The 25,502-nt window shown below is 47.1% G+C and overlaps 1 protein-coding gene and 1 pseudogene across 3 annotated transcripts in view; one reads left to right on the top strand and one right to left on the bottom strand.

Moving 5' to 3' along the window:
- The window catches only part of LOC149371645 (WD repeat-containing protein 55), a 55,275-nt gene that overhangs the window by 22,078 nt on the left and 7,695 nt on the right, over positions 1-25,502 (top strand). The window contains exons 1-6 of one of the 2 annotated variants that reach the window (XM_089565889.1): positions 16,116-16,305; positions 16,976-17,354; positions 17,425-17,497; positions 18,435-18,541; positions 24,010-24,109; positions 25,157-25,329. In XM_089565889.1, coding sequence (XP_089422015.1) covers positions 16,981-17,354; positions 17,425-17,497; positions 18,435-18,541; positions 24,010-24,109; positions 25,157-25,329 — 827 coding nt within the window. In that variant the 5' untranslated portion in view covers positions 16,116-16,305; positions 16,976-16,980. Of the gene's footprint in view, positions 1-16,115; positions 16,306-16,975; positions 17,355-17,424; positions 17,498-18,434; positions 18,542-24,009; positions 24,110-25,156; positions 25,330-25,502 lie in introns of those variants that run through there. The other variant, XM_089565890.1, reaches the window with a different exon arrangement.
- On the bottom strand, positions 1,830-16,047 carry LOC149371646 (post-GPI attachment to proteins factor 2-like; annotated as a pseudogene). The gene is made up of 4 exons (XR_016286905.1): positions 15,618-16,047; positions 7,620-7,991; positions 6,695-6,803; positions 1,830-2,521 (listed from the first exon to the last, which is right to left on the bottom strand). The product of XR_016286905.1 is annotated as a post-GPI attachment to proteins factor 2-like (transcript).

The raw sequence follows: 25,502 nt of genomic DNA on the forward strand, positions 1-25,502 counted from the left end.
GATGAACTTGAACAGCAGTTATACGAACACAACAAAATTGTCACACAAACGAAAAGCTAGTTGACTTCAAGGTTGTGAACCTTGTGCAGCTCCAAAGTGACGCTCAGTTTTCCGCAACTTTTGGTCTAGCGCCCGACTCTTGCGTCATTGCCACGCACTAGAACGAAGATAAAACCCACCTGAAACCATGGCCGCCATGGAATGTGTATCTGGAAAAAAGTCCAGGTAACTGGTGACGTAATATCTTTTCTTTTTCGGCAATGACTACTATCTTCACCACGAGTGTTTCAGACTTGAAACCTTTCTGGCTAGCTCCAATATGTTCAACAGGGGAAAATGGACGCAGCATGCTGTGCTGGCCACGGTTTCTAAATACACTACTTGAATGGCCGTATCTACAGATATAAAGTGCTTTGCTCTACCTATACGCACGCTTATCTTGCGACGACAGTTCTGCATCCTTCGATGGGACTACCATGGGAAACTCGAAAACGCATCACGGATGGCTGACAAGCCGTGGCGCCAGCTGACGGAAACGACAAAGAATGTGCGCGCTGAGCCAGACAGCGCTAAAATTACACAAGGAATATGCCTTTGAACCACTGTGCGATTATATTCACGACTATAAGATTACATCAGGTAGATTCCTCTGCTAGAATGAGAATTCACTGTTTTTTCTTTCCGTTTTTTTTTTTTAGAAATTCTAGTCTAAGACGCAAAATTATCGATACACCACTCACTGTACATGAGTGCGTTTGTATCCGCTGTGCACCCTGGCCAATCCCCCCGTGGATATGTGCCAATAAGCCCGATGATATCATAATCATCATCATATTCAACAGGGATTAGTCCGTTCGGGTCTAACCGCGTCGTCACAACTGTTACACTCTCTTAAAATAACCATTACTCCCTCAGAGAACAACTGCGAAGGGACATCAGCCATATTTTGTCTCCCCAGGGACTAAACGTCTATCGCAAGGACCAAGTGGTTTAGATAGTCCCATTTTGCCTGTTTTTGGATTAGTGTGTAGGGTTGCTGGCGGATCACTCACTAACTGCAATTGGTCCCTCTCTAGTCTAATTTTTTTTCGGCTACAGGCTACACAACCCTCGGTAGTTGCTAGCAACTTTGGAAACGAGTCATCCTGCCATGGATCCGCGCAGTATACCGTCTTCACTCCATCATTTTGTCTCACTTGCACATCGCTTAGTTTCACCGGTGTACGCCGCACAGCTCACGCTCGCTTAACGCAATGCATCTATTTGTCAAGACGTCTGGAGACGCAGTCATTCCAGCCGACAAACAAAACTCCCGGCCCCACTGTGGCTGCGCTGCAACGGCTCAGCGGAAGCAGGCTATCTGCCAGTGGGTGACGCTAATGAACTCGGGAAAATTAACGACCCTGAATGCGCAACATAGCTAGAGAAGCCGTACCAGGCTCGTTTGCTAGAGGGCGTGGAAAAAGCGCTAGCATAGGACGCGGTAAATAAGAAAGACGGCAGGGAAGCTTGTCTCCTTGTTAAAACAAGGCGCCCCTTACTGCCAGCTTTCGTGACTCTTAGCAGTGCTTGAGAGGAACTTGTTGCCGGCCTAGTTGGCGTTCACTGTTGGACATATTTTAAGACGAACCGATAATGAACAACACGACGCAGAGGGAGAGTCTTGTTTGCAGTGAAGTACATCCGAGACCCCGTTTCGGGAAAGGAGTTTTTCTGTAGCGGAATCTCGACGAAAATAATCTCCCCCCCTGCACCGCTTCGCGCCGCTTGCGGCGGCCCAAATAGCGCCACTGAACGCACACACAAAGAAGAGACTAGAAGTCGCACCATCCTGGACAAAACTGCGAGTTTTATTAGAGAAGTCTCTTTGAGCACATGACTAGTCGCCCCGCTGACGTCGACGATTGGGAGAGAGTGCCTGAAGAGAGAGAGAAGGCGCGCTCTTGCCTCCGGAAGTTTATTCCACCATCCGTCCGTCAGGCTGCTGCCGCCGCTTCGTTCCGTTCCGCTGGTCAGGACAGGCACACGTGCATCACGTGTGCACGCCGGAACGCGCGACCCAGCGACGACTTATGAAACTCTCTCTCGTCGCCATCCGTCGTCGTACGCGTGAGACGGTGCTGCGACTAGCTCGGATAAAATGTCTCTCTACAAGTGGTACCGACCTGCGACTCGCGTATACATACTTACCCGAAGCGCGTGTATTGAGACGCGCGCGCGCACACACTCGCTCGCAAAGGGGACGCGCGGCCGGCAGCGGTCGCTAAAGACCGGGGCGGGACTCGATCGAGAGACGCAGACAGAGAGAGAGAATGAGAGAAATAGAGAGAGGTGTGTGCGGGTGGAAGAGATCACGCATCCATTGGCACTAGCGGCATGTCTCATTGGTCCTTCCGGGAGCAGGCGGTCACGGGCAGACCCACGAGAAGCTCCTCGTTCGGAATGTCGTACACGAGGGTCAGGTGGAAGGCCATGTTGCACAGGCAGATCACGTACTCGCAGATGGAGAACCAGCTGAACGCTGCGAGAAAGCGAGCAAAGGCCGGGGGTTACCGCTACTGTACGTAACCTCAACGAGATGTGCACTATAGCGCTGCTCGCTCACAGCCCACGCTAATTTTCTTCAAACGGATCTCTACACAGTATGGTACTTGGTATGCGAGTCTTACGTCCCAATTCTAATTGTATACTGTGAGAGACACCGTAGCGTAGGGCTTCGGATTAATTTTGACAACCTGGGGTTCTTCAACGGGTTCTGACTTCGCACAGTACGCGGGTGGTTTAGCATTTCATCATCATCACCATCAGCCTGCCTTCGCCCACTGCAGGGCAAAGACCTCTCCCATATGTCTGTCTTTTGCCAGCTGCCGTTACACTATCTCCGCACACGTCCTAATCTAGTCCGCCCACCTAACTTTCTGCCGCCCGCTACTACGCATGTTGCCCCCATCGAAATGAGGCCGCGGCGGTTGGAGTTCGAAGCCTGCCACCTTTCGCTCGTAAAATGAACGCTATTGCCACTGAGCTAGGTCATCGCAAGTGTCTGCTAAGCCTATTTCATGAGCACTGCCCGCCTACAGCGTTTCGTAACCTTTCATGCTTCGGCCAGTCACTCGCGCATGAAACGACAGAAGTCCCTTTGATACTCTGTTTTTCGCGGTAACAAGACCGGCCCAACGAGCAGGAAAAGGTCAGTGGTCGCTGCGGCATGGTAAAGCGCGGTCGCTCTTCGACGATGACCGCCTGAATTGGCTCGTGCGCGGAGAAGCCCCTGTATGTGAGAGCCCACCTAGCTAACTCGCGGACTCACGAACTCGCGGTGAGTGATGATGCACGCGGCCGATAGCGGCAGCGTTTCGTATCGACCACATTTCCAATACAGTGACCTTTGCAAATATGTCACGGCAAAAATACTCCTGTCCTTTGGCTATTTTTGCGAGTGTTCGAAACTCGTGTCTACTGTGCTAAACGCTAACCCCCCCCCCCCCCCCCCCCCCTTCCCCGCCACCTGCCACGCAGCTACGGCATTGCGCTGCAGTTCGACTGGGGCGCATCTGTGGGGGAGTCATGGGGAGGGCAGATAGGGTGGGGGGGGGAGGGGGGGGGGAGAGCGGTGCAATATAGGCAATGATTTTTGTTTAATCATCGAAATGAGTCGGAAGGGGGGGGACAAGGTCTTTAACAGAATGTTCACGCTCAGGGCAAAAAAAAATATAGAAAGGATAAAATTTCATATCGAGCTCAGATGTAACGACATTTGTCTTACTTTCATTCGCCACAAGTTCGCCAAAACTCATTTGCACGAGCAATGCGTACTCCGTCCCCATTACACACGCAGAAAACATGAAACTTTGCAACTTCTCCAGTATCAACTGGCTTATTCATAATTTTCTGTCAGATGAGGCATCTCTACTGCATTTTCAAAGTGAACGGGGCCATTTTACCAGCACCTCTTGCAGGTACTCTCGACTTGTGTGCTGACACGCGATTTTATGACTGCTTTTTCAACTTGCCGGGCATGAACAACGTGTCACCTGCATGACGATGTATGCTTTGCAACTGTATCCCCCCTACAAAAATGCCCTCAATGGGCACTATAGGTACCTGAATAAATAAATAAATATCACATTTTAACAACTCAGCTTGCTCACTGGCAATGTTTGCATTCAGGTGAAATTTTTGACTGCCCTGCAGGCGTTATCGTCATCGTGACTCTCGTATAATGACACTAACTGCAACCGTGTAGCACAAACTCTGAAATTAATGAAATTAGCAAACTTACGGCCTTAAGCATTTACTGCCATTTCTCGTGCACGTCGGTCACGGGTATGACTGCTCTCATCTTTCGCACGAATAGGCGTACGCGGGCGCAAACGCGCCGGAATTTCAGCACACTATTCTGGTCGACTATAACGGTTCCCGCTTTTATCTAGCCCGTGTGAGAGGCGCGGCTCTGACCAGAGGAGCGAACTCTAATGGCCGAGGGAGGACCTCACAAATGTGACAGTAACCCTAATTCGTTCCACTGAAGCTACTCCGTTACTCCTTCCAGTCACTGGGTTCCCCTTCTGTCTACAGTACGCAGTGCGGGAGCAAGAATTCATCTCACATTGACAGACAGTGGCAGGACAGTTAGAATGCTTATACATCTGAGGGGTACTATATATATATATATATATATATATATATATATATATATATAAATCCCCTGTGTTCCTTGGTTTCTCTGGCTGTTGGCGTCTCTCAAATATGCAACAGCGAGCCCCTCCTTCGGCATTATATATATATATATATATATATATATATATATATATATATTAACAGCCGTCGCCGTAGCTCAGAGGTAGAGCACCGGACGCGTAATTCGGAGGTCGTGGGTTCGGATCCCACCGGCGACATATGGTTGTTTTTTCTTCTGCTTTTCTAATCAATTAGCTTGAAGCGATGACTTATTAAGTAATATTCTAAATTGATCAACACCACAAAATAAATAAATTAATTTAAAAAAAATCCCCTGTGCCCCTTGGTTTCTGTGGCTGTTGGCTTCTGTCATATTTACAACGAGCCCCTCATTCCCCTTCCTTGTTTGCTTAATTGCTTAGCGAGGGCCTCGATTCTGGCAGCCTTGATGCCATGGGAAGCATAAGAGGATTCTCACACAGCTTCCATCCTCTCCGTTCGATGACGTTCTACGTCACATCTGCGGTAAATGAGGACGTTCCACGTCCGCCGCTTATGAACGTGGGTGGCGCTGATGAACACTCTCAAGGTTAGGTTACTTGTAAACATAAATACCCCCGAAAGCAGAAGGTTTAACAGCCGTCGCCGTAGCTCAGAGGTAGAGCACCGGACGCGTAATTCGGAGGTCGTGGGTTCGGATCCCACCGGCGACATATGGTTGTTTTTTCTTCTGCTTTTCTAATCAATTAGCTTGAAGCGATGACTTATTAAGTAATATTCTAAATTGATCAACACCACAAAATAAATAAATTAATTTAAAAAAAATCCCCTGTGCCCCTTGGTTTCTGTGGCTGTTGGCTTCTGTCATATTTACAACGAGCCCCTCATTCCCCTTCCTTGTTTGCTTAATTGCTTAGCGAGGGCCTCGATTCTGGCAGCCTTGATGCCATGGGAAGCATAAGAGGATTCTCACACAGCTTCCATCCTCTCCGTTCGATGACGTTCTACGTCACACCTGCGGTAAATGAGGACGTTCCACGTCCGCCGCTTATGAACGTGGGTGGCGCTGATGAACACTCTCAAGGTTAGGTTACTTGTAAACATAAATACCCCCGAAAGCAGAAGGTTTAACAGCCGTCGCCGTAGCTCAGAGGTAGAGCACCGGACGCGTAATTCGGAGGTCGTGGGTTCGGATCCCACTGGCGGCATGTGGTTGTTTTTTCTTCTGCTTTTCTAATCAATTAGCTTGAAGCGATGACTTATTAAGTAATATTCTAAATTGATCAACACCACAAAATAAATAAATTAATTTAAAAAAAATCCCCTGTGCCCCTTGGTTTCTGTGGCTGTTGGCTTCTGTCATATTTACAACGAGCCCCTCATTCCCCTTCCTTGTTTGCTATATATATATATATATATATATATATATATATATAGTTCTTATAACGGCGGACTGCTACTGTGCGTTAGGCAAAATCCAATTCTTTGTCCAGTGGTACTCCGGATTCTTCTCTCCTCGTCCGCTGTCCTTTCGTCTGACGAGCCAGCACAAAGCCGGGCCGCACTGCTTTTCCCTCGTTACGGTTACTTTAAGCGCATGCGCCCTTGAAGGCGAACAGCTGATAGAGGCGATGACGGCACGCTCGATCAGCGCAGTACCCTTCGCCTTCCCGTTATGCCTACGGAGGAGCGGGGGGGGGGGGGGGGGGGGGGGGGCGGGGGCAGGAATTATGTAAGGTAATTGGGAAAGGCCTTTGTCCTGCTCGCTGGTGGCGCTGCTCATGATGATAACGATGACAGACAGGCTTATAGTGTTCCCCAAATACACACCCTTCAGTAAGGCTCAATGCATCTTCGTAGCCTGAAATAAGCGAAAATATGCTCAACGACTTTTAAGCCTATGTAGAGAGGCTGCCACACACATTCGGTCACGTACTACGTGCACAGGGTTTTACAAAACACAACAGAGATTAGCAGAGTGAATCTCCCGACAGCCACACGAAGTTGAGCTCACCCAGCTCGACGCAGTGGATGCGGTGCTTGTAGAAGAAGAAGAGCATGCCCGCGCTGGCCGCCAGAGTGAGCACCAGCAGCGACAGCTTGAGGCGCCGCGACTTGCGCTCCTGCGAGGACGCAGCAGCGACACGTGAGGACGAAGATGCAGCGGGATACGCCACAATAGATTTGCAGGTTACCGGTTTCACATCAGCCGTCCAAGACCGACTATCCACTCCTGGTGTGGCTCTCACTTCCTCTCCACTACACGTGACGGTGCAACATAGGAGAACCAAGCTGTCAGCTACGACCACGTATTCCGTCCGGCCTTCTTGCAGATTAAACTTCGGTACAAAATTAACACTTTATTCCGGGCAGACTAAGGCTAAATCAGACCCTTCACGTTGGGTCTGACTGTGCACCAGCTTCAGACTGCGGGCTGGGCAATATAATTTTATTTTTATTAATTTTACGTCCTCCGCTATGGACGAGGGTGGCGCTGGTGAACACTCAAGGTTCGGTTACACCACACATCAAATATCCCCGAAAGCAGAAGACAGGTCAGCTTTCGTCGTAGCTCAGTTGGTAAAACACCGGACGCGAAATTCGGAGGTCGTGGGTTCGAATCCCACAGGTGTCATGTCGTCTTTTTATACTGTTTTCTAATGAATATTCTTTGAAGTAATTGCCCTGTTAATATCTCATTGATTAACGTCACAAATAAAAAAAAAATCCCCAATGCTCCTTGCTTTTGGTGACCTCTGGCTTCCGTCATACAGACTACTTTACGCACACCAGACTGTACCACACCAGCAGTCTTAGGCGGTGCGGGCTGGGCGATGTTATTTCTGTATATCTGCCAGCACTATTTTGCCTACACCAGCAGTAGCTGGCAGGGCAGTGTTACGGCTGCCCGACCGTGTACCAGCGGCGCCATCCCTCACCAGCTCGGTGTCGTCCTTGTGGGCGCACATGTGCACCGCCAGGCAGGTGCCGAGCATGTAGAGCAGCGAGGAGACCATGAAGACGATGAATATCTTCTCGTGCACCGGGTAGTTCTCTCGGTTGGACACGTACGTGACGCCCACCAGGGACAGGGCCTCGGCCAGGTGCAGCGCGTAGGTGGCGCGCGTGAGGCGCGAGAAGAGCGCGCGGCGCGCGGGGGCCACCAGGGCGGCGCGCCGCGCGAAATAGCGCGGGTAGAGCGAGGCGAGCAGCAGCCGCGGGCCCGTGTGCAGCGCCACGCCCATGCGCCACACGTAGCGCTGCGGCGAGATGCCCGTGATGGCGCTCACCGACGGGCAGAAGTTGTACACCTGCGGGACAAATGCGGTGGTCACCTACTCTCGGTTCTGAGGCTGGCCGCCAGGCGCTGACCACTCACGAACCACTCTTGACTGCTATAATCGGACACAACTTAAGAACGCTAAAAACAATAAAAAAACTGCGCCAAAAGGACGGGACAAGAGAGAAGCACATGGGACAAGCGCAGGCATTGGCCGATTCTCGTGACTCTGCTAGCGTGACAAGGTAGAGTGTGGTAGATGAAAGGGGGTAGTCCCGTCCCCTCAGGGAAGGGGGTAGACACAGAGGGTGTTGGTAGACATCTCTCTCTCTCTCCAATGTGGCGCCGCACCCTGCACTGTCATGCTAGCAGGGTCGTGAGAACAGGCCGACGCCATTGGCTGGGAGCGGGTACATTGACGGGGGAAAGCCGCTGCGTTCTTAAGTTCTATACGACAGTAACAGTCCAGTGAATTCTGCAAACGCTGCGAACTTTTGTAGGAGGCAGAGGGCGAACGTGCGTACGAATGTTTTGCCGCGACACATCAACTCGGATGCCGTTTTGGATGAAAAGGCGAACACGACGCTACACGACAAGTTTGTCTCGTTCGCTTATCATCGATAGCACCCGGGGAAGCTATGGAGGTGGTCTACCACCATGATGTTTGTAACCTCATGTGAAAGACGCCGGCCATGCAGCCTGTTTCAACATCCGGCACGCTGATTGGCCTAAAATTCAATGGTTTGGGGACTCTAGCGTTGCTTGTCATTTTATAGTGAACAGCTCAAATATAGTCGAAAACTGTACGGCACTGTCGCTGTCTGATGCCAGAGCGCATACTCAGGCACATACTTGCAGGAGGTTGCCCTTCCACTGCCAATGTCTTGCAACAGGCCGCAGGAGATGCCGGACTCTGAACATTTGGATTGGAAAATGTTTATTGTCAGCACTGAGCCCTAGTGGGCATTATACTAGGTGGCTTCGAGCCCATGGCTCTTGGCGACCTTGTGAGCCCACTCAGTGGCCCGGACTTGCGTCAACGGGTCTGAGCTGGCCAGTATAGCCTCCTACCGCTCTAGAGAAGGGACTGGTAGTAGGTCCGCCGGTGGCGGCGCCTTTTTGCAGCTCCATAAAATGTGGTCATATCCGGCTATCTCGCCGCATTGTTTGCAAGTAGCGTTGTATTGTGTTGGATACATGTGTGCTAGTCTCGACGGGCTAAAGAAGGCTCGCGTCTGGAGCCGACGCCACGTGACCTCCTGGCTTTTGTCGAGCTTTTTGTCTGGTGGCGGATAGATCCTCCTTTCCAGTTTAAACTGATTGGTGTATTCGTGAAATGATATGAATGCATCTCTCGTGAAATTTGGGGACTCAACCCGGCTCACTGCTCGGCTGACATAACCTCGAGCTATACTGTGAGCCAACTCGTTTCCCCTGTTCCCCGAGTGTGCCGGCACCCATATTAGTTCCACCTCTCTTTGGTCCCAGTCTTTATGTCTTAATATTCGTTCTGCCTCCTGGGAGATCATACCCCGCGCAAAATTGTTGATAGCCACCTTGGAGTCGCTAATTATGGTGACTGCTTTGGTGCTGGCCATTGCCATGGCGATAGCCGCCTCCTCCGCTGTCCCTGAGTTTTTTGTTTTGACCGAACCGGCCGTTAATGTTTCACCCGAGTCGTTCACGGCCACGACCACAAAGGAGTCGCCTCCTTCGTATTCCGCCGCGTCTACATAGGTTGTGTATTCCGAGCCTTCGAGCTTGGCTTCAAGGGCCTTTGCTCTGGCTCTCCTCCTGCCTTCGTGAAAAGCAGGGTGCATGTTTTTTGGAAGTGGTTTAATAGTGAGTAATTTTCTAACTTTGGTCTGTAATTTTGCCTGCGCGTTTCTTTCCGGAATTCTATCATGTAATCCTAGGTTGCTCAGGATCTTTCTCCCCGTGGGTGAGGTCGCAAGCCTCCTTAATTGAGCAAATATATGTGCCTCACAACAAGATCACGCAAATGCTGCCATTAGAGAACTCAAACATAGCAACTCTCAGAGAATGGGTCACCGCATGCTTAGCGTAATGTCCCGCGCAGATATCCGATTTGACGCCGACAGCGACACACGCCAAAAAATACGGTGCGTGCTAGGTGTCACGGTTAGCCCAGTTAGTGGAACGACTACTCCGGTAAGGCGGTGGTCCCGGGTTCAAATTCTGGACCAGGACGAATTTTTCTCAGACTGCGAAGTTTCTGTAAAAGCTGTATATAGCTTTCCTTTGTAGCAGTATGGATGCGCTTGGGTGGATGCTAGTGAGTAATTACTCCCTCATTACAATACTATGGCCGTCGACCGGCGAATCCGGCTCTGATATGCGGTGCCAGTGTGAATACACACAGGTGTATGGCGCGGCTTCTGCGCAGGCGCACTCGTTGTTAGCTCGCACCGGTCGCTGCACCATTACCGAATTCCCATCTGAAAAACTAAAACTCCCTTTAGACCACGTACGATATATGTATACCAACGTCTTCCTCTCTCCACCGCTTCTCACCCCCTCGAACCTTTCCTCTCGAGGTGCCATATCGGTGCCCATCAATGTCAACAGAGTTTATCAGTCGGAAATGCGGAAGGGGCCCCTTAGGAGCTGACTTGTGCTGATAAGCGCAAAAGACCCGGCTGCAGAGCCTTTCTTATTTCTGATAGGACCCAAGGTCTTGCTTGGCACTTCAGGGTTTTTCCGTCCATCTGTGAAAGCAGGAAATGGCGCAGCCCGCAGTTTTTATCAAATTTGTCTCTCTTTTTTTTTTTTTTTGCTGTTTCTATTCAGACAGGAAAGGAAGGGGGCGGGGGTGGACTTGGACATGCCTGACAAATGCGCATGGGAGGCTGGTATGCTGAGGTCCATACGTAGCTCCATTTAAGTACAAAGAGGGGGGTATTAAACAGCACCGCATACCGTGCTTATACCGCCTTGGCAGCAGGTGCTGGCGTTTGCAATAACAGACTTCCCTCCGTACCGCCGCCTCCTCATTAAAGCCTAAAGCCCGTGTCTGGCCTCGAATACTGAAAGTTTTCCCCAACGCCTTGCGATTTGCGCTTCCTGCACTTGCCTGGAACCTTGAACGGCTCAAACGGGAAAAGCAGAACGGCATTCTGCACCTTTAATAAATTCACGCCTTTACCGCGTACGTCACGTCATGAACACTAGCTCTCAAAGTAAGCTGATAAAAGGTTTTATTGCCCGAAGTGTGCCCAGCGGCCGCAGCAAAACCCATGCAAAGTGTGTCTATGTGAAAAATTCACGCTTTAGGCGAAGTTGTGCCGGTCTTCAGCGATCGAGATTGCTCTAACAGGATCCATTCCTTATTCATTGAAGTCCTTTCATGTATATTTATTCACGCGCACCACCCCGTTCATTTATTTAGGACCCATTTTCCTGGCAGATGCCCTCTTAAACAGTCTTTTCACGAAATTTTTGTTTCAGCGTAACTTTTTTTTCGGCAAATTTCATTTTTAAGTATTTTATGTGCAATATAGAATCGCCAATCTTTCGCAGTGAAAAAGAGCATTTTTAGCACTTACTACTTCATCAACTTTTTTAAAGCTGTTTTCATTTTGAGTTGGCTATCATGCCACGGCAGTGTCCTGAAATCGCGTCGGAATTAAAAACCGGTTGCCGACCACTTCCACTCTAACTGTGAACTGGTTCTTGAGCTGTAAAATCATGGCTTTGTTGAAACCCGACCGAACGTGAACAAAACCCTAGCAACTCGCGCGTATTTTATTTCACGTCGATAACTGCATGAGAGATTCTTCTGGGATCATGACGTCAATGCACGTCTTCGTTTATTCCCTCCCCCCTCCCGCCCCTACGCTCACCGAAGAGATTCCTCCCTTCCCCCTTCTTGCTTTCATTTTAGCAGTCTGCAATAATGGTATATTTTTTCTGCCTCGCCGGCCTCTACTACGCGTAACCTTATATAACCGTACCTTTAAAATAAAAATAAATAAAAATAAATGAAAGTAATAAAATAGTGCTCAATATATATATATGGGCGTGTTCAGATAAGAACGGTAATCGAGGTCCCATGACCATTTTTTGTTTTCAATGAAATTTTTATATATGATGGGCAAATGTGTCCGCACAAAGGAATGAACCTTAGTTTTGCAAGAAGCTTCGTAGTTTTCTCGGAAAAAAATCGCACGTCACAAGAGGTGGAGAATCTCGTTTTTGGCACTTCGCAAAGTTGCAAGTTTGAAGCCTCATTCCATGCACAAAAAATTTTTTCCGCGCATCATTATTTTTTCAGAACCTCTTTACAACTTGTACAATGCGAGAAAGTAAAAATTGTTTGCTTGCTCTTTCAACCTTCCGAGTAAAAAAATTGCAAACTTCGCTTCTGGAGCTATGCGGTGCAAAAAAGGCACTTTTCAGGGCAGCCTTAGGGCAAGATGCCTAAAGATCTTCCCACTGAATATTTTTCTCAGTATTTTTCAGCTGTTTTTACGCACCTCAGGCAAGTTCTGTTGCTCTAGACTTGGCAGATAGTTTTCAGTATGGTCTCAAAATTGGCCGAAGTTCAAAAACGCCAAAAAAGTGACAACTTTGACTTGGGTTTAAAAAAAAACATCATCATCGAATTTTCTTAAAATTTGCCTGAATAATTCTCAATACATGATAATTTTAAGGCACTAGAAAAGTGTTGCATTATATTGTTTTAAAATACAAAATAAACACAAAACTGAGTTCATGTTTTTGTTATATAGAATTGCTTATTACTGCCTCTTAAAAAATAGTAGCTGCCAGAAATTTGATTTAGCACTCATTGAACGTGGTTACATTTTATTTACCCCAATATCCGAACCATTCTCAATGCTTACAGAGCTTCTATTCGCTTGTTAGCGGCGCTCTTAATGCGTGAAAATGAGAATAAATTCGCTATTTTGCCTGATGTCGTAAGAATTGGCTGGTGGCGGTCAAACGTTGTTTGTATTTTCTAATTTATTCTTCGTACGGTCTATTGGTATATATAATCGATTCATGAAAGATATTAGATCATTTCTCGGTTCTTAGAAAAATTTTTGTATATAAAAGTTAATATTAATGCGTTTCTGAAGTCGGCGTTTTCGAACCTGCATCTATTTACCTCTGTGTTCAATGGTTCTACAAGGCACTTTCAGGAGGAGACAAAACGTCGTCTCCTGAGGGGAACGATTTATCTGCAAGGTTTTTAATCAAGGGGAGTTTTAATCCGGAGGCAATTTCAAAATGGGATTCCGCTTGATGTGCACATTGCAATTCAGAAAATCGTAACAAGAAATAAACGACGGCAGTTGATTTCGGTTTTGCGCACAGTATATTGCCCAGCACGAAGCACTAACCAGATCACAGCGTGTTCCATTCCGAAGCAGCGGTGGAGGCCACGTAGGATGCACTGCCTTCAGTTGACTGAAACAACTTCCACAGGTGGAGCGTCTGAACTCCAGGCACTTTCTTTGCCAGTTTCCATTGTTCCTTCTTCACTTCGCGAAAGTCTGCAAGCTCCCTCTGTGGCAGCTCCAGAATGGTGATGTTCTTTAGTGTTTCTTGAATTACGTCTACGAAGACTCCGGCTCTGTGTATGGCCTCACTTGCAGGCTTTCGCAAGTTTTATATACAAAAATTTTTCTAAGAACCGAGAAATGATCTAATATCTTTCATGAATCGATTATATATACCAATAGACCGTACGAAGAATGAATTAGAAAATACAAACAACGTTTGACCGCCACCAGCCAATTCTTACGACATCAGGCAAAATAGCGAATTTATTCTCATTTTCACGCATTAAGAGCGCCGCTAACAAGCGAATCGAAGCTCTGTAAGCATTGAGAATGGTTCGGATATTGGGGTAAATAAAATTTAACCACGTTCAATGAGTGCTAAATCAAATTTCTGGCAGCTACTATTTCTAAGAGGCAGTAATAAGCAATTCTATATAACAAAAACATGAACTCAGTTTTGTGTTTATTTTTGTATTTTAAAACAATATAATGCAACTCTTTTCTAGTGCCTTAAAATTATCATGTATTGAGGATTATTCAGGCAAATTTTAACAAAATTCGATGATGATGTTTTTTTTTAAACCCAAGTCAAAGTTGTCACTTTTTTGGCGTTTTTGAACTTCGGCCAATTTTGAGACCGTACTGAAAACTATCTGCCAAGTCTAGAGCAACAGAACTTGCCTGAGGTGCGTAAAAACAGCTGAAAAATACTGAGAAAGATATTCAGTGGGAAGATCTTTAGGCATCTTGCCCTAAGGCTGCCCTGAAAAGTGCCTTTTTTGCACCGCATAGCTCCAGAAGCGAAGTTTGCAATTTTTTTACTCGGAAGGTTGAAAGAGCAAGCAAACCATTTTTACTTTCTCGCATTGTACAAGTTGTAAAGAGGTTCTGAAAAAATAATGATGCGCGGAAAAAATTTTTTGTGCATGGAATGAGGCTTCAAACTTGCAACTTTGCGAAGTGCCGAAAACGAGATTCTGCATCTCTTGTGACGTGCGATTTTTTTCCGAGAAAACTACGAAGCTTCTTGCAAAACTAAGGTTCATTCCTTTGTGTGGACACATTTGCCCATCATATATAAAAATTTCATTGAAAACAAAAAATGGTCATGGGACCTCGATTACCGTTCTTATCTGAACACGCCCATATATATATATATATATATATATATATATATATATATATATATATATATATATATATATATATGTACCGCACGATTTCTGTTAACTCTAAGCACGCTCAGCACCAGTATATAAAAAAGAAAAAGAGAACGCAGCAAAGTAGCAATAACCTCATTTGCTAAAAATTTCTGACAAAATGACTGGAAGGAGTCCCGTACCTTAAACTTGCTAGTGCGCAGTAAAGACATACAAAATACCCATGTTTCCGACTAATTTCCCGGCATCACACCAGTAAGTTAAAATACAAAAAAAAATGCGTTCGGTGGAGCTTTCGCTCAATCAGAATCTCGTACCAGTTAGCTTTAAACGAACCAAACCACGCCACGCTCACTTTTGAATGGCTTCACTGCATGACCTCCGAAAGCATCACGTGTGCTACGTAAATAGCATGCAGACTCATCGCGATTGCAGAACTAGTCTGCATAGCGACTCGAAACGCTCCAAACTCTCCCCGGCACTGCTACCATTGCAGTAAGAAAACCACGTGCGCCTCGCGTAAGGAAATTGAAGATCGCGCATGCCATTTGTAGAAGCTACACGCTAGTAACAATAGTACATCAAAGAGCCATGCAATACAATGGCGTCACAAAGAAGTCACCAGTTTCTATTTGATGAATGAAAGCTTATATTTGTGCACGAAAAACTCAGCATGGCGGCATTACTTAATGCGTGGAACGCGAAAACGCATCACAATTTGCCGGCCTCTCCCGTTGCGCGCAATCTCACGCACAAGTGAGGCTTCTGCACACGACACTCGAGCTAAGTGGCAAAGGTAACTTCGGCGAACAACGACCACAAGCTGCGGTGCACTGGAGGGCGATGTTTCAAGGCTATACAGAGAGCAGGAATAAAATAAACGGTGCCTCGATGCGCCAAAAATCAATCGCGTTACTAGAGCGGATCAACGTCGTTACGTGCGTACCGAGGGAGCGTTATCGGGCTTACCTTGCAAACCGTCGTGTTCACGGCGGTGTACTGGAACAACATCGACGTGGCAAAGCAGAACAGCAGCGTGAACAGAGGCAGCGCGACAGTCAGGTAGGCCAGGTTGAGGACCTTAATCCGGAGCAGCACGTGCTCCATCGGTACTAACGTATCCATCGCGCACTGGGACGCTGTGGCTGTCCGCTTCTCGGGATGGCTAGGAAGCTGCTGCTCGCCGGCGAGACCCAGGGCACGCTGCCATGGGATTTAGCGCCTGAACTTGGCACCGCGGGTCATTATGCGACCAGCCGCTGTCCAAACGGAATTTCTAGAGGCCTCCAGTTTTCTATGCGGCACATTAATTCGGCGGAAAACCTAACCGACGCCCGCGGACAAAAGCGGCTCTACCATCAGCACCGATCGGCCATTGCAGCTACCAACACAGCCGGCGAGGGGCGCCACCAGCGCGGATACGCGCAGCACTTGGCTTTTGGCTTTGCTTGGCTGCATGCTGGCCTTCTCTTCTCGTGGCCGAAAACCGCGCAGGCTTCGCGTACTGGCAGCTTGCCGCTCTTGTTGACGCGTCGCGTGCTGTGGTGTTGCGCGCGGAAAAACTTATGGTGCTGCTGAAAACAAAAATGTTGTTCATCTGAAGCCAGCGTTTCTTGCTGCTTCGTATAGTTTACATCCTGTCGTCCTGCTGCTGCCGGCAAGTGTTTCCTCGCGGTCATATTTGTCAAGCACGTTGATCACGTTGGCATGAGTAAAGTCTGCTGCAGGTTTAGTATTGCGTACTTAACGCGATCTGTGCTTTAGTGGCGGCGCTCTTACGAGTTGTGAACGTTACGGACAAAAGGATACCTGCACGCACGTGTTTTAATTGTGCTTTCTAAAACGGGAAGCAGGTTGACGATAATACGCCGCGTGCATGCCGACTCGGTGGGAGCTGCCACAGAGCGCTGCCTCCGGTATTTGTGTTTTTGCGGAGCGTGTGAGTGATCAACAACTGTTCCAAGCACGGTTAGACGCCTACGCGTCACTCACAACTTCAGTGTTGTCTAGTACGGGTTGGCAGCAGAGGCTTTGCGTCGACGTAGTACCAGTAACAGCCTGTACTTTTTATGCACGTGCGCCCGGTGATACTTATCACTGCGCGCATACTTGCGCATTGACGTCGCATGGCGTTGTGGCTATACGCGCGTGGTTGCATAGCAATGAACAGCATTGAGCGGTCGTTTTAAAGCACGGCTGTACCTTGCACAGTTCACTGTCAACAAGTTGTTTGGATACGCTTTGTATTGTCGAGGGACCCCTGATGAGTTGTCGACATGTGTCCATTGGACACTTCACAGAAGAGTGACAAACAGTCTCTCATGCAGGCGCCATGTCTGACAGCAGTGATAACAGTGACAGCAGCAGTGAAGATGCACCGGAGCAGCCCACATCGGAGGAGCACATTGGCAGTGGGGAATCGCCCGCAGATATAGCTTTTGAAACATTGCTCACCGATGTGTGCTGCCACCCAACTCGTGACGCAGTGGCCATTGGTACTGTGGATGGTGATGTCTTTGTCCATTCATATGCTTTGGACAGTCCTAGCCGTGAGCTGCTTCACTTAACGCACCACCGTACATCTTGCCGCAAGCTGCGCTTTTCAGCCGATGGTTCAGTGCTCATCACGGGCTCCAAGGACCAGTCCTTGTGCATGGTCGATCTGAACTCTGGTGCGGTGTCACAGCGCCTCCCTGAGGCCCACAGGTGGGTGCCCCTCTTATGTACACTGTTAGTAGCAGCTGATGAACCAGCCTGAACCAGTACTGTGATGCAGTGCAGCCATCTACAGTCTCTGCATCGTGGATGATAACCTGCTGGCCTCTGGCGACGATGATGGCCATGTCAAGGTATTTCACGCATTTAAGTGATCTCTTGCATGAAGCATGCTCTTTTTCTCACTATACTGACTCTATCGGTTAAGTTCAATCTTTATTTGCTCCATGAGGGAGAATGCAGATGTATCCGGTCAGTTCAGGGCAGGGTAGCTTGTTTTGATAGTGGACTTAATGCGATAAGTATGAAAGCAACTAATACAGTACAGACATGTCCAAATCAAGAATTAAGCAGCAAATGTTCCTGATTAGCTGCCGCTGATTAGCTGCCGAAGTCACCAAGTGATACTTTCTAGCTTTGGCTTTGATATGTAGCAAGTGCAATCACCTTTTCATGTCATTGAGGCTTTGGTGCAGTGTGATTCACGAAAATATGTAATCCTGTTTTCTTACAGATAGTTGAGGCTCATAGAAATATTTGAGGGTGCCCTGAATTAAGTTACATAAAAGCCGGGGCTTCTTCTGCAGCTTTTCTTTTCCCATTGGAATTGCTGAATTGCTAGAAACCACTGCAGCTAGCGTGATGCCGCATAGACAGTGTCATTGCACAGTCAGCCATATTTCATTATGCTGCTGCTTTATTTTCATTTTCAGGGTGTAGACTTCAGTGCTCTTTTCTCCATATGTAGAGGAACGGCAATTAGTAGTAATGTTTTTGTTTGCATTGGGACAACAAGGCTATTCTGATGCAGGAAAACGTATAACAGGTATCTAATTATGGATAGAAACATGGGAAAGGGTTGAGAGGAAAACTTAAGAGCTGTTAGCAGGAAGATGTCAATACAGATTATGGGCTACCTGCTTTGGGAAGCTTTGCATTTTGTACCCCTGTATAACTGGTGCAACATTGCAGTTTTGGAATGTGTTTCACTCATGGGCAAAGTGTGTTGTGTCTCAGTGAGTGGAAACTGGTGAAGGTTGTCACCAGATGCACTGGTGATTGCTTCTGCAGGTGTGGGATCGGCGGCGCAACACCGCCATCATGGACTGCCGAGAGAGTGATGACTTCATCAGTGATCTGGCTGCTGGTGACAACCGGAGAGTCCTGCTGGCCACCAGGTCAGTCTGCAAGGATGCCTGAAAGTGTTGCTTTGGTGAGCACCCTGCAAGAGTCAGCTTGCTAAGGATGTGCGAGGCAATTCATAATTTAATTTGATTTGATCCATTCTGCAAAGAAAGCTGGCTGCTTAGGTGTGTCAAAGCATATCATGTGGGCCTTGCACAACTTATTGAGGACCATAGTAAACACTACTTGTGTTGTTAACCCTTTCAGGCGCTTTGTACACAATTGTGTAAGCGGCAAACTTACAGCTTTTTCTGAGAAACTGGAGCACTTAACAGTGATTTCATTATTTCAGTCAAACGGAGCACTCTTCTTGTTGCAAATAAGTTGCGTTTTTGTACCATGTAGCGAATGCAGTAGATAATATTTCACATAAGAGTGAGCTGGGTAGCACTTTGTCCGCCGTTTTTGTTCAGGCAGATTTTTGCCGCGAGTGAAAACATCGATTATTTTTGCAAAATTTCGAGAGTAATGTGAATCTTCGAAACACAAAGCGCTTCCACGATCCCTAGGGTGTTTACCTGACACACGAGAACATTTCGATGTTATTATTTCTAACAAATCTGACACTTTGTACAGAATTCTCCACATTGTTGTAAGAACTGACCTGCTGGTCTTTCACGTTCGAAAACTAACAAATTCTCTTTCTTGAGGCCTGAATATACTACTTAGGTGAAAAAAAAAATTGATTTCAGTGAAAACAAAAAATGGCACCTGAAAGGGTTAAGGTACTGCTTTGCCTGGTTATGTCTTCTATATCCTATTTCAACTCCCAGACCCAAGCTAGTGCTTGGCATGGGAAGTCATATTAGTGTTGCCAGTGGCAAGACCTACCTGTCCTACACGTTGCTCTTTCGCTTAGCTCGCCAGAATTGTCAGCCGGCTTTGGCTTGTTCTCGGTAACTCGTCGAAAGTAGCAGGAGTTGTGGAAAGGCAAGATTTTGCCCTGCTTTTTGCAAAGCAACGCTGTCTTAGAAATGGTAGCGTGTGTGAAGAACACCATTAGACATCATGTGATTCAAAGCATGTTCATGCTGTTCTCGTGATTAAGACATCAAAATTGTCTCTATTTGTGAGTCTGACATCAGTGCTCGATGGGAATGTACATAAGTACTGAGAATGTGCCCTCCCTTGCACCACATCCACAGTTCCTTTTTTCTTCATTGCCTAGTTAGTGTTCTACTGCTGTTTACTTATAGGAAAGGCATCCCCATCTATACCGAGCTACAACTCGCATACAAAGCGGTGTCCCTCATAGGAGTGCTCACAACCAGTGGCGTCAACCTATGTCATGCTGTTGCCTTGCACCGGCTAGCTTGGCATTGCTGGTGTCTGGCTGATCTAAGTTGATTGATTGCATCACCACAACAGCAGGTACTTAGATGCCGTTAGCCACAGGGTCTTCATTGATGGGCATTTGCTGCTTCCTTCCTGGCATTTATGTCCAATTAGTATGTCCCAAAGTCTCGTTTAAACCCTAAAAAGCTGAGTCAGTGAAGTCTCTTCCTCCGCCAAGAGACAGTTACAAAGTTTGCTGAACTCTGGGAATGGTGAATCATTTGGCAAGGTTTCTGCCACATTCAGCCGAAAAGACGGCACTTTTTAATCCTCAAAACGACATTTAAGTGTATCTGGGAGAGCCTGCTGAGGAAGTAGCCTTTATGAGCATCAAAGATCTGTTCAGACAAGCGCTCAGCCAAGTGTTATCCAGAATCAGCAGATGCATCAGCTTATGACTTGGGTTCAGTTCTGCTGCAAGCAGCCAGATAGATATGAACGGCCATTTGCATACACCTCGAGGTCGCTAACACTGGCAGAAACGCGATGCGCACAGGTCGAAAAAGAAGCCCTGGCACTAACATGGACAGCTGAACACTTCGAAAACACCTCCGTGGCCTCATAGCAACATTTGAGGCATACCGTCAGCCTTTGCTCACCCTTCTGGGAAAGGCATCGCTAGATCTGCTGCCGCCACGCATTCAACATTTCCACATGCACCTGATGCACATCACTTGCACAATTGCAGTATGTGCAACAGCCAGTGGTTTGTCAAGGGCACCTGCAACTAAACCTTGCTGCAAGGGATACTTGCTTACAATTAAGTTAGTATCTATGTACTAGGGGCTGTTTGTTACGAGACTTCAAAGTGCGCTTTCAATCGATCAAGAAAGCACAAAACAGAGATGAAATTTGGCAGCATCTTCTGTGGGTGCAGAACCACAGCCGCCACACCTGCCTGTATCACTCGTTCTGAGATGTCAAACTCGTGGCCTGGCGCACAGTTCGTTTCTTCGGCATTAAGAATGACAGCCATCTTGGATGTAACTGTGAACGAGCACCAGACGTTGCCAGACCCGGAGCACAAATGACAGATGGCGAAGCGCTACATTAAAAACTGGTAAAACATGGCCGGCAGTCTTCAAATGCATTAAACAGAGCCAAAGAGCAACTATGAATGAGCACCATCAGCTCTTCCATCAGCTACTGATGCTCTCCGTAAATGCTGCCGTTCCGAGTGGCGGTGCCACCGCGATTGGCACAACAGCCCTTCCATCAGCTACCGACACTCCCTTGAGCACCTATTGCGCAGTTGAAAGTAAAATAAATGAATAAATAAAATCCTTTCGAACAAGTGTGCAGAATAGCCAAATGCTACTAGGTAGAGCTGCAGAGCAAACATGAATTTGCAGCCACACTGTAGCATTCCCCATATCTCATTTGTCTCACCTTTATTTATGATGCCATGTTTTGGTTACGATTGTAAGTCGACCCCACCCCAACTTCGGATTTTCAGGCTTTAAGAAATAGGTAGGCTTATAATGTGTAAATATGGTACTTGCTTCTTTACAATATCCACAAAGACGATTTAAAAGGTGTACATGTTTAAAAAAAAAATAGAAAGGAGGTATGCACCTTCAGTATGTAACTATACAATGCCTCTTACTGTGGCATTTCTCTCAAGGATCACTTTTGGTGTCCTGTATATACCCAAAACTTTGTTGCCTACAGGGCCAGAGCATGCATGGAAGGCAGGAAATACGAGGAGGTATCAAAAAAAATTCTGAGAACGATTATGATTGTCCCTAATGCGAAATGTGAGCGCAGCTTTGTAGTAGGTGTAGGCTCATTGTTTTTCTGTACTGGGTCATCGGCATGTCTGGCAACAATATAAGTTCGATGTTAGTATTAGCTGAAGGCAACGCTGTGCAGAGTACACAGTGCGAGAATGTGTTGTAGTCTAAAGGCCTATTCACACTTGCAAGTCTCAAAGGGAATGCGACCAACAGCTGCTTGCGACTATGAAGCAGCTCGACAGCACCGTTGTTCACACTTGCTAGGACCACCCGCGGGTCGCCTTCTCATTCTATTCTCGTTTGAAATGAGAACTTCTGCGAATGACGTCGTTTTCACGCTTTCAAGAGTTTCGTCTGCTTTGGCCGCATCTACTGTGCTCGCTCTCGGTCCTCGAAAGCAATGCGCTATGACGACCTGAGCGTAGAGGATGTCGTGGCGATGTGCACCGCGATCGTGCAAGGGGCCTGCCAGCCTGGATGCCGGCCGCTAGCATCAGAAAAATGCATTTTTTGTTGCATCCAAACCATGCCCTGGGAAATAGGAATTCAAAAATTAATCATTTTTGAGGGTCGTTGGCCAATACAGAGTTACTGGATTCAAGCACATTTCTTTTCATAGCAGCTTTGGTTCTGCTGTCAAAGGCGGCTCGATCGCCTGGCATTTGCTTGTTCTGCTTCTGAAGGCATCGCGGAAATCGAGAGTATCTTCATATCTTTATTTTATTATCAGACGGGGTTCACACAGTAAAGTGGTTACGAGAGTAGCACCTTTGTTATAGTGCCGGCCAATTCCGAAGCGCCCTGCTATGCGGCATAGAAGTGAAACCGGTTAGGCTTAGCGAAGATTACGGCAGCCAGGAATGTAGTGCAGTCCATCACCCAGCGCGCCTGCGAGCAGTGCCGTTGACAGAAGGTCGGCTCGCTTCTGATTGGTTCAGCTGTTTGTGACTCACATTCGCAAGGCTTGAAAATCGAGCTGCGAGTGACTGTCCTGCGACTGTCGCTTTTAAACTAATGTGACCGTTCGCGACTGTCACTTTTCGACCAAAACAGTCGTGCGACCCCTGCTACTCGCAAGTGTGAATGGGCCTTAACATGAGGCATGATCAGCTGCTGCGATAATATAATGCTCTCGTGCAGTAGCTGGCAAAGCTGATCTTTTTGCGGCGCCATGGGTTCGAGTTTCAGTCGCGGCAACATTAATTAATTAATTAATTAATTAATTATTTGTGGTTTGGCTTAGTTACACTGACGGCGGCGACGTGGCTGAACCCATGAACGGGCGTTTATTAAGAGCTGCTCTCTAAAAATTCAAAGACAAGTTTTTCAGAAAGAAAACAAAAGGCAGCCCAAGGCAGCAGTCACAGGAAGCACCAAGATTCATAAATCAGTTTGTCAAAATGCATTGTTCTGTGTACATCTGGAGCTGTGCAAATGATGCTATGCTGACCACATGCTGCATTACCACGTCTGCAATTCCATCATGAACAGCATGTCAGAACAAAGTGCGATCGTGGAATTCTTTGTGAAACTGTTCTTTGCTGAAAAAAACATCATCTCCCTTCCACACCCGCTCTACTCGCCAAATTCAGCTCTTGCGCAATTCGCCTTCTTCCCGAAGATAAAGATCCAGCTCCAAGGTTGTCATATTGACATCATTGCTGAGGTCTAGCGCGAATCGCAAGCAGTGCTCGACGCGCTTCGCAAACGAGGACACATTCCAGCAGTCAGGAACACTGAGAGCGCTCTATTCCTATTAAGGTTATAGTAGTGTGTAAAGACAGATAAATAAAGCATTTGCCCACAAACAGAGCTAGTTTCGAAACCCTTTGATGCCACTTCGTAAGTAAAGCTTGAGTAAGTTCTTCGAGAACATAGCGCAGAAAGGACACGGACGACACAGAAGTGGACAGGACAGGTGCTGACTTGCAACTTTATTTTCCTTTTCTTATTTTATCATAATTTTTGCTTAATTTCCACACGCTGTAATCTTGATTGTGCTCTTCTTTGCGCATGCTCATCGCTTGATGGTGGTGATCGGCTCCTATATATTAGACGTGATGGCATTTCGAAAATAAAGTTGCAAGTTAGCGCCTGTCCTGTCCACTTCTGTGTCGTCCGTGTCCTTTTTGCGCTATGTTTTCGAAGAACTGTTACCAACTAGCCCAAACCAAGCTACTGTTACATTGAGTAAGTTCTATAATGTGTTAGCCCCTGCGAAGGTTTTATTGGTGCTTTACTAATGATTCAACCATTTCATTACACTAGGACTTTTGAGATAGTGGTGCTGAGTAATTATCCCATTTACCGCTTGTGTGTATAACCTGTGCGTGGCTGTCAAGCTTAATTATTGGATGGTTTGCTGAACGTAACGTGTGGGGTCTGTGCAGTGGGGATGGAACCCTGACAGCCTTCAACCTGCGGCAGCGAGCTTTGCAGCTGCAGTCGGAGCCCTATGAGGATGAGTTTCTCTCCTTGGCCATACTGAAGGCAAGTGCCCCATTTTGCATGTGAACATGTGAAGTCTCAGGGATCTAGCGGAACTGCATCATGTCAGCTCCGATGATGAAATTTCATTTATAATAAAAGACTGCGCTCACTATGACTGTCGACTATCCTATGTCGAATTGAATACTAAACTGTGTTTTTTAAAGGTGATCTTCGTACCATTTTCTAATCGTTGCTTGTCAAATTGTGTTTGTTACCAGAATTCATAACATATGTAGCCTTTATTAATAGGGAACATGGGCCCTGTCAAGCCGCGCTTTTTCCGGCTTTTTGCCCATGTTCCCGACATTGTGTACACATGATGTCAAATAAATCTGTCTGTCTGACTGCACCTAATACAAATAAGCCCTCCCCCCTCTCCCTTTTTTTTTTTTCGAATTTGAAGGGTAAAAATTGGGCGCTATTTTTTGAGCTTGTTTGAACTTGAGCATGCTTGTTTGGCTGCAAAATATGTATGCACTGTTTGCTGAAAAAATTTTCTTTAAAAATAGAGCTTTTTTTTTTTTGCCACTCTAATGAGGTTCGTGATGTCAAGGCTGCAAAGAACTCCGTGACCACTGTTTTGAAGTGGATGGCAGGGTACGTTGGCTTCACAGATCCGAATGCATAAATTTAGTCTTGAAATACATGTATTTAGTTGTTTTACATTTTCTGGCTTTTAAAAGCTTTGCTATCAGTGAGAGTTGTCTCTTTGTCTTTAGAATTCGATAATCTATCCATTGGTGGACTTGATTTTGTCCGCAGTGTCACACGAGGCAGCTTTTCTCTCGTGGAGCTGGGTAGTTATAGTAAGCTAGCAAGTTCAGCTGTTAATCAGTGCCATTGCTTGACATGCTTTTTGTATTGTGCCTTTCCCTTTGCACTCGCCGATCACCATAAGAGCTGTTGCAAATGATTGGCTTGACCTTTTTTCTCAGAGCATACAAAGTGCAGCCAGCCAGTGGCATTACATGTCCGTGAAGTTCCTGCTCTTCCGGGGAAAAACACTGGTGACGTAGTAACAAACAGGCGCTACAATTTTCTCTGCAGCACGGCCGCAAAGTGCTGGTGGGTGCAGGCGACGGCAGTGTGAACCTGTTCAGCTGGGGCCGCTGGGACAACATGGGCGACCGACTGCTGATGGGGCGCTCACAGGCTGTCGACAGCCTGGCTGCCATCACCGAAGATCTCTTCTGCTTGGGCACTGCCGATGGCCGTATCAGGTGCGTTCTCATTCCTTGGGGGAGCTGGTGCGGTACTCTTGCTCTGTTTCTTTCTTCCTGGCCAAGGTGTTTTACTATGCGATGTAAAACCATGAGTTAGTAAGGGGGAATGGCAGCAGAGATACAAAATTTGGGCACCTGTGATGTACTTGAGTGGTTAGTTGATGCTTCTA

Source organism: Amblyomma mixtum, chromosome 1, assembly GCF_055824585.1.
Source record: "Amblyomma mixtum isolate Tamu chromosome 1, ASM5582458v1, whole genome shotgun sequence".
Lineage (NCBI taxonomy): Eukaryota > Metazoa > Arthropoda > Arachnida > Ixodida > Ixodidae > Amblyomma > Amblyomma mixtum.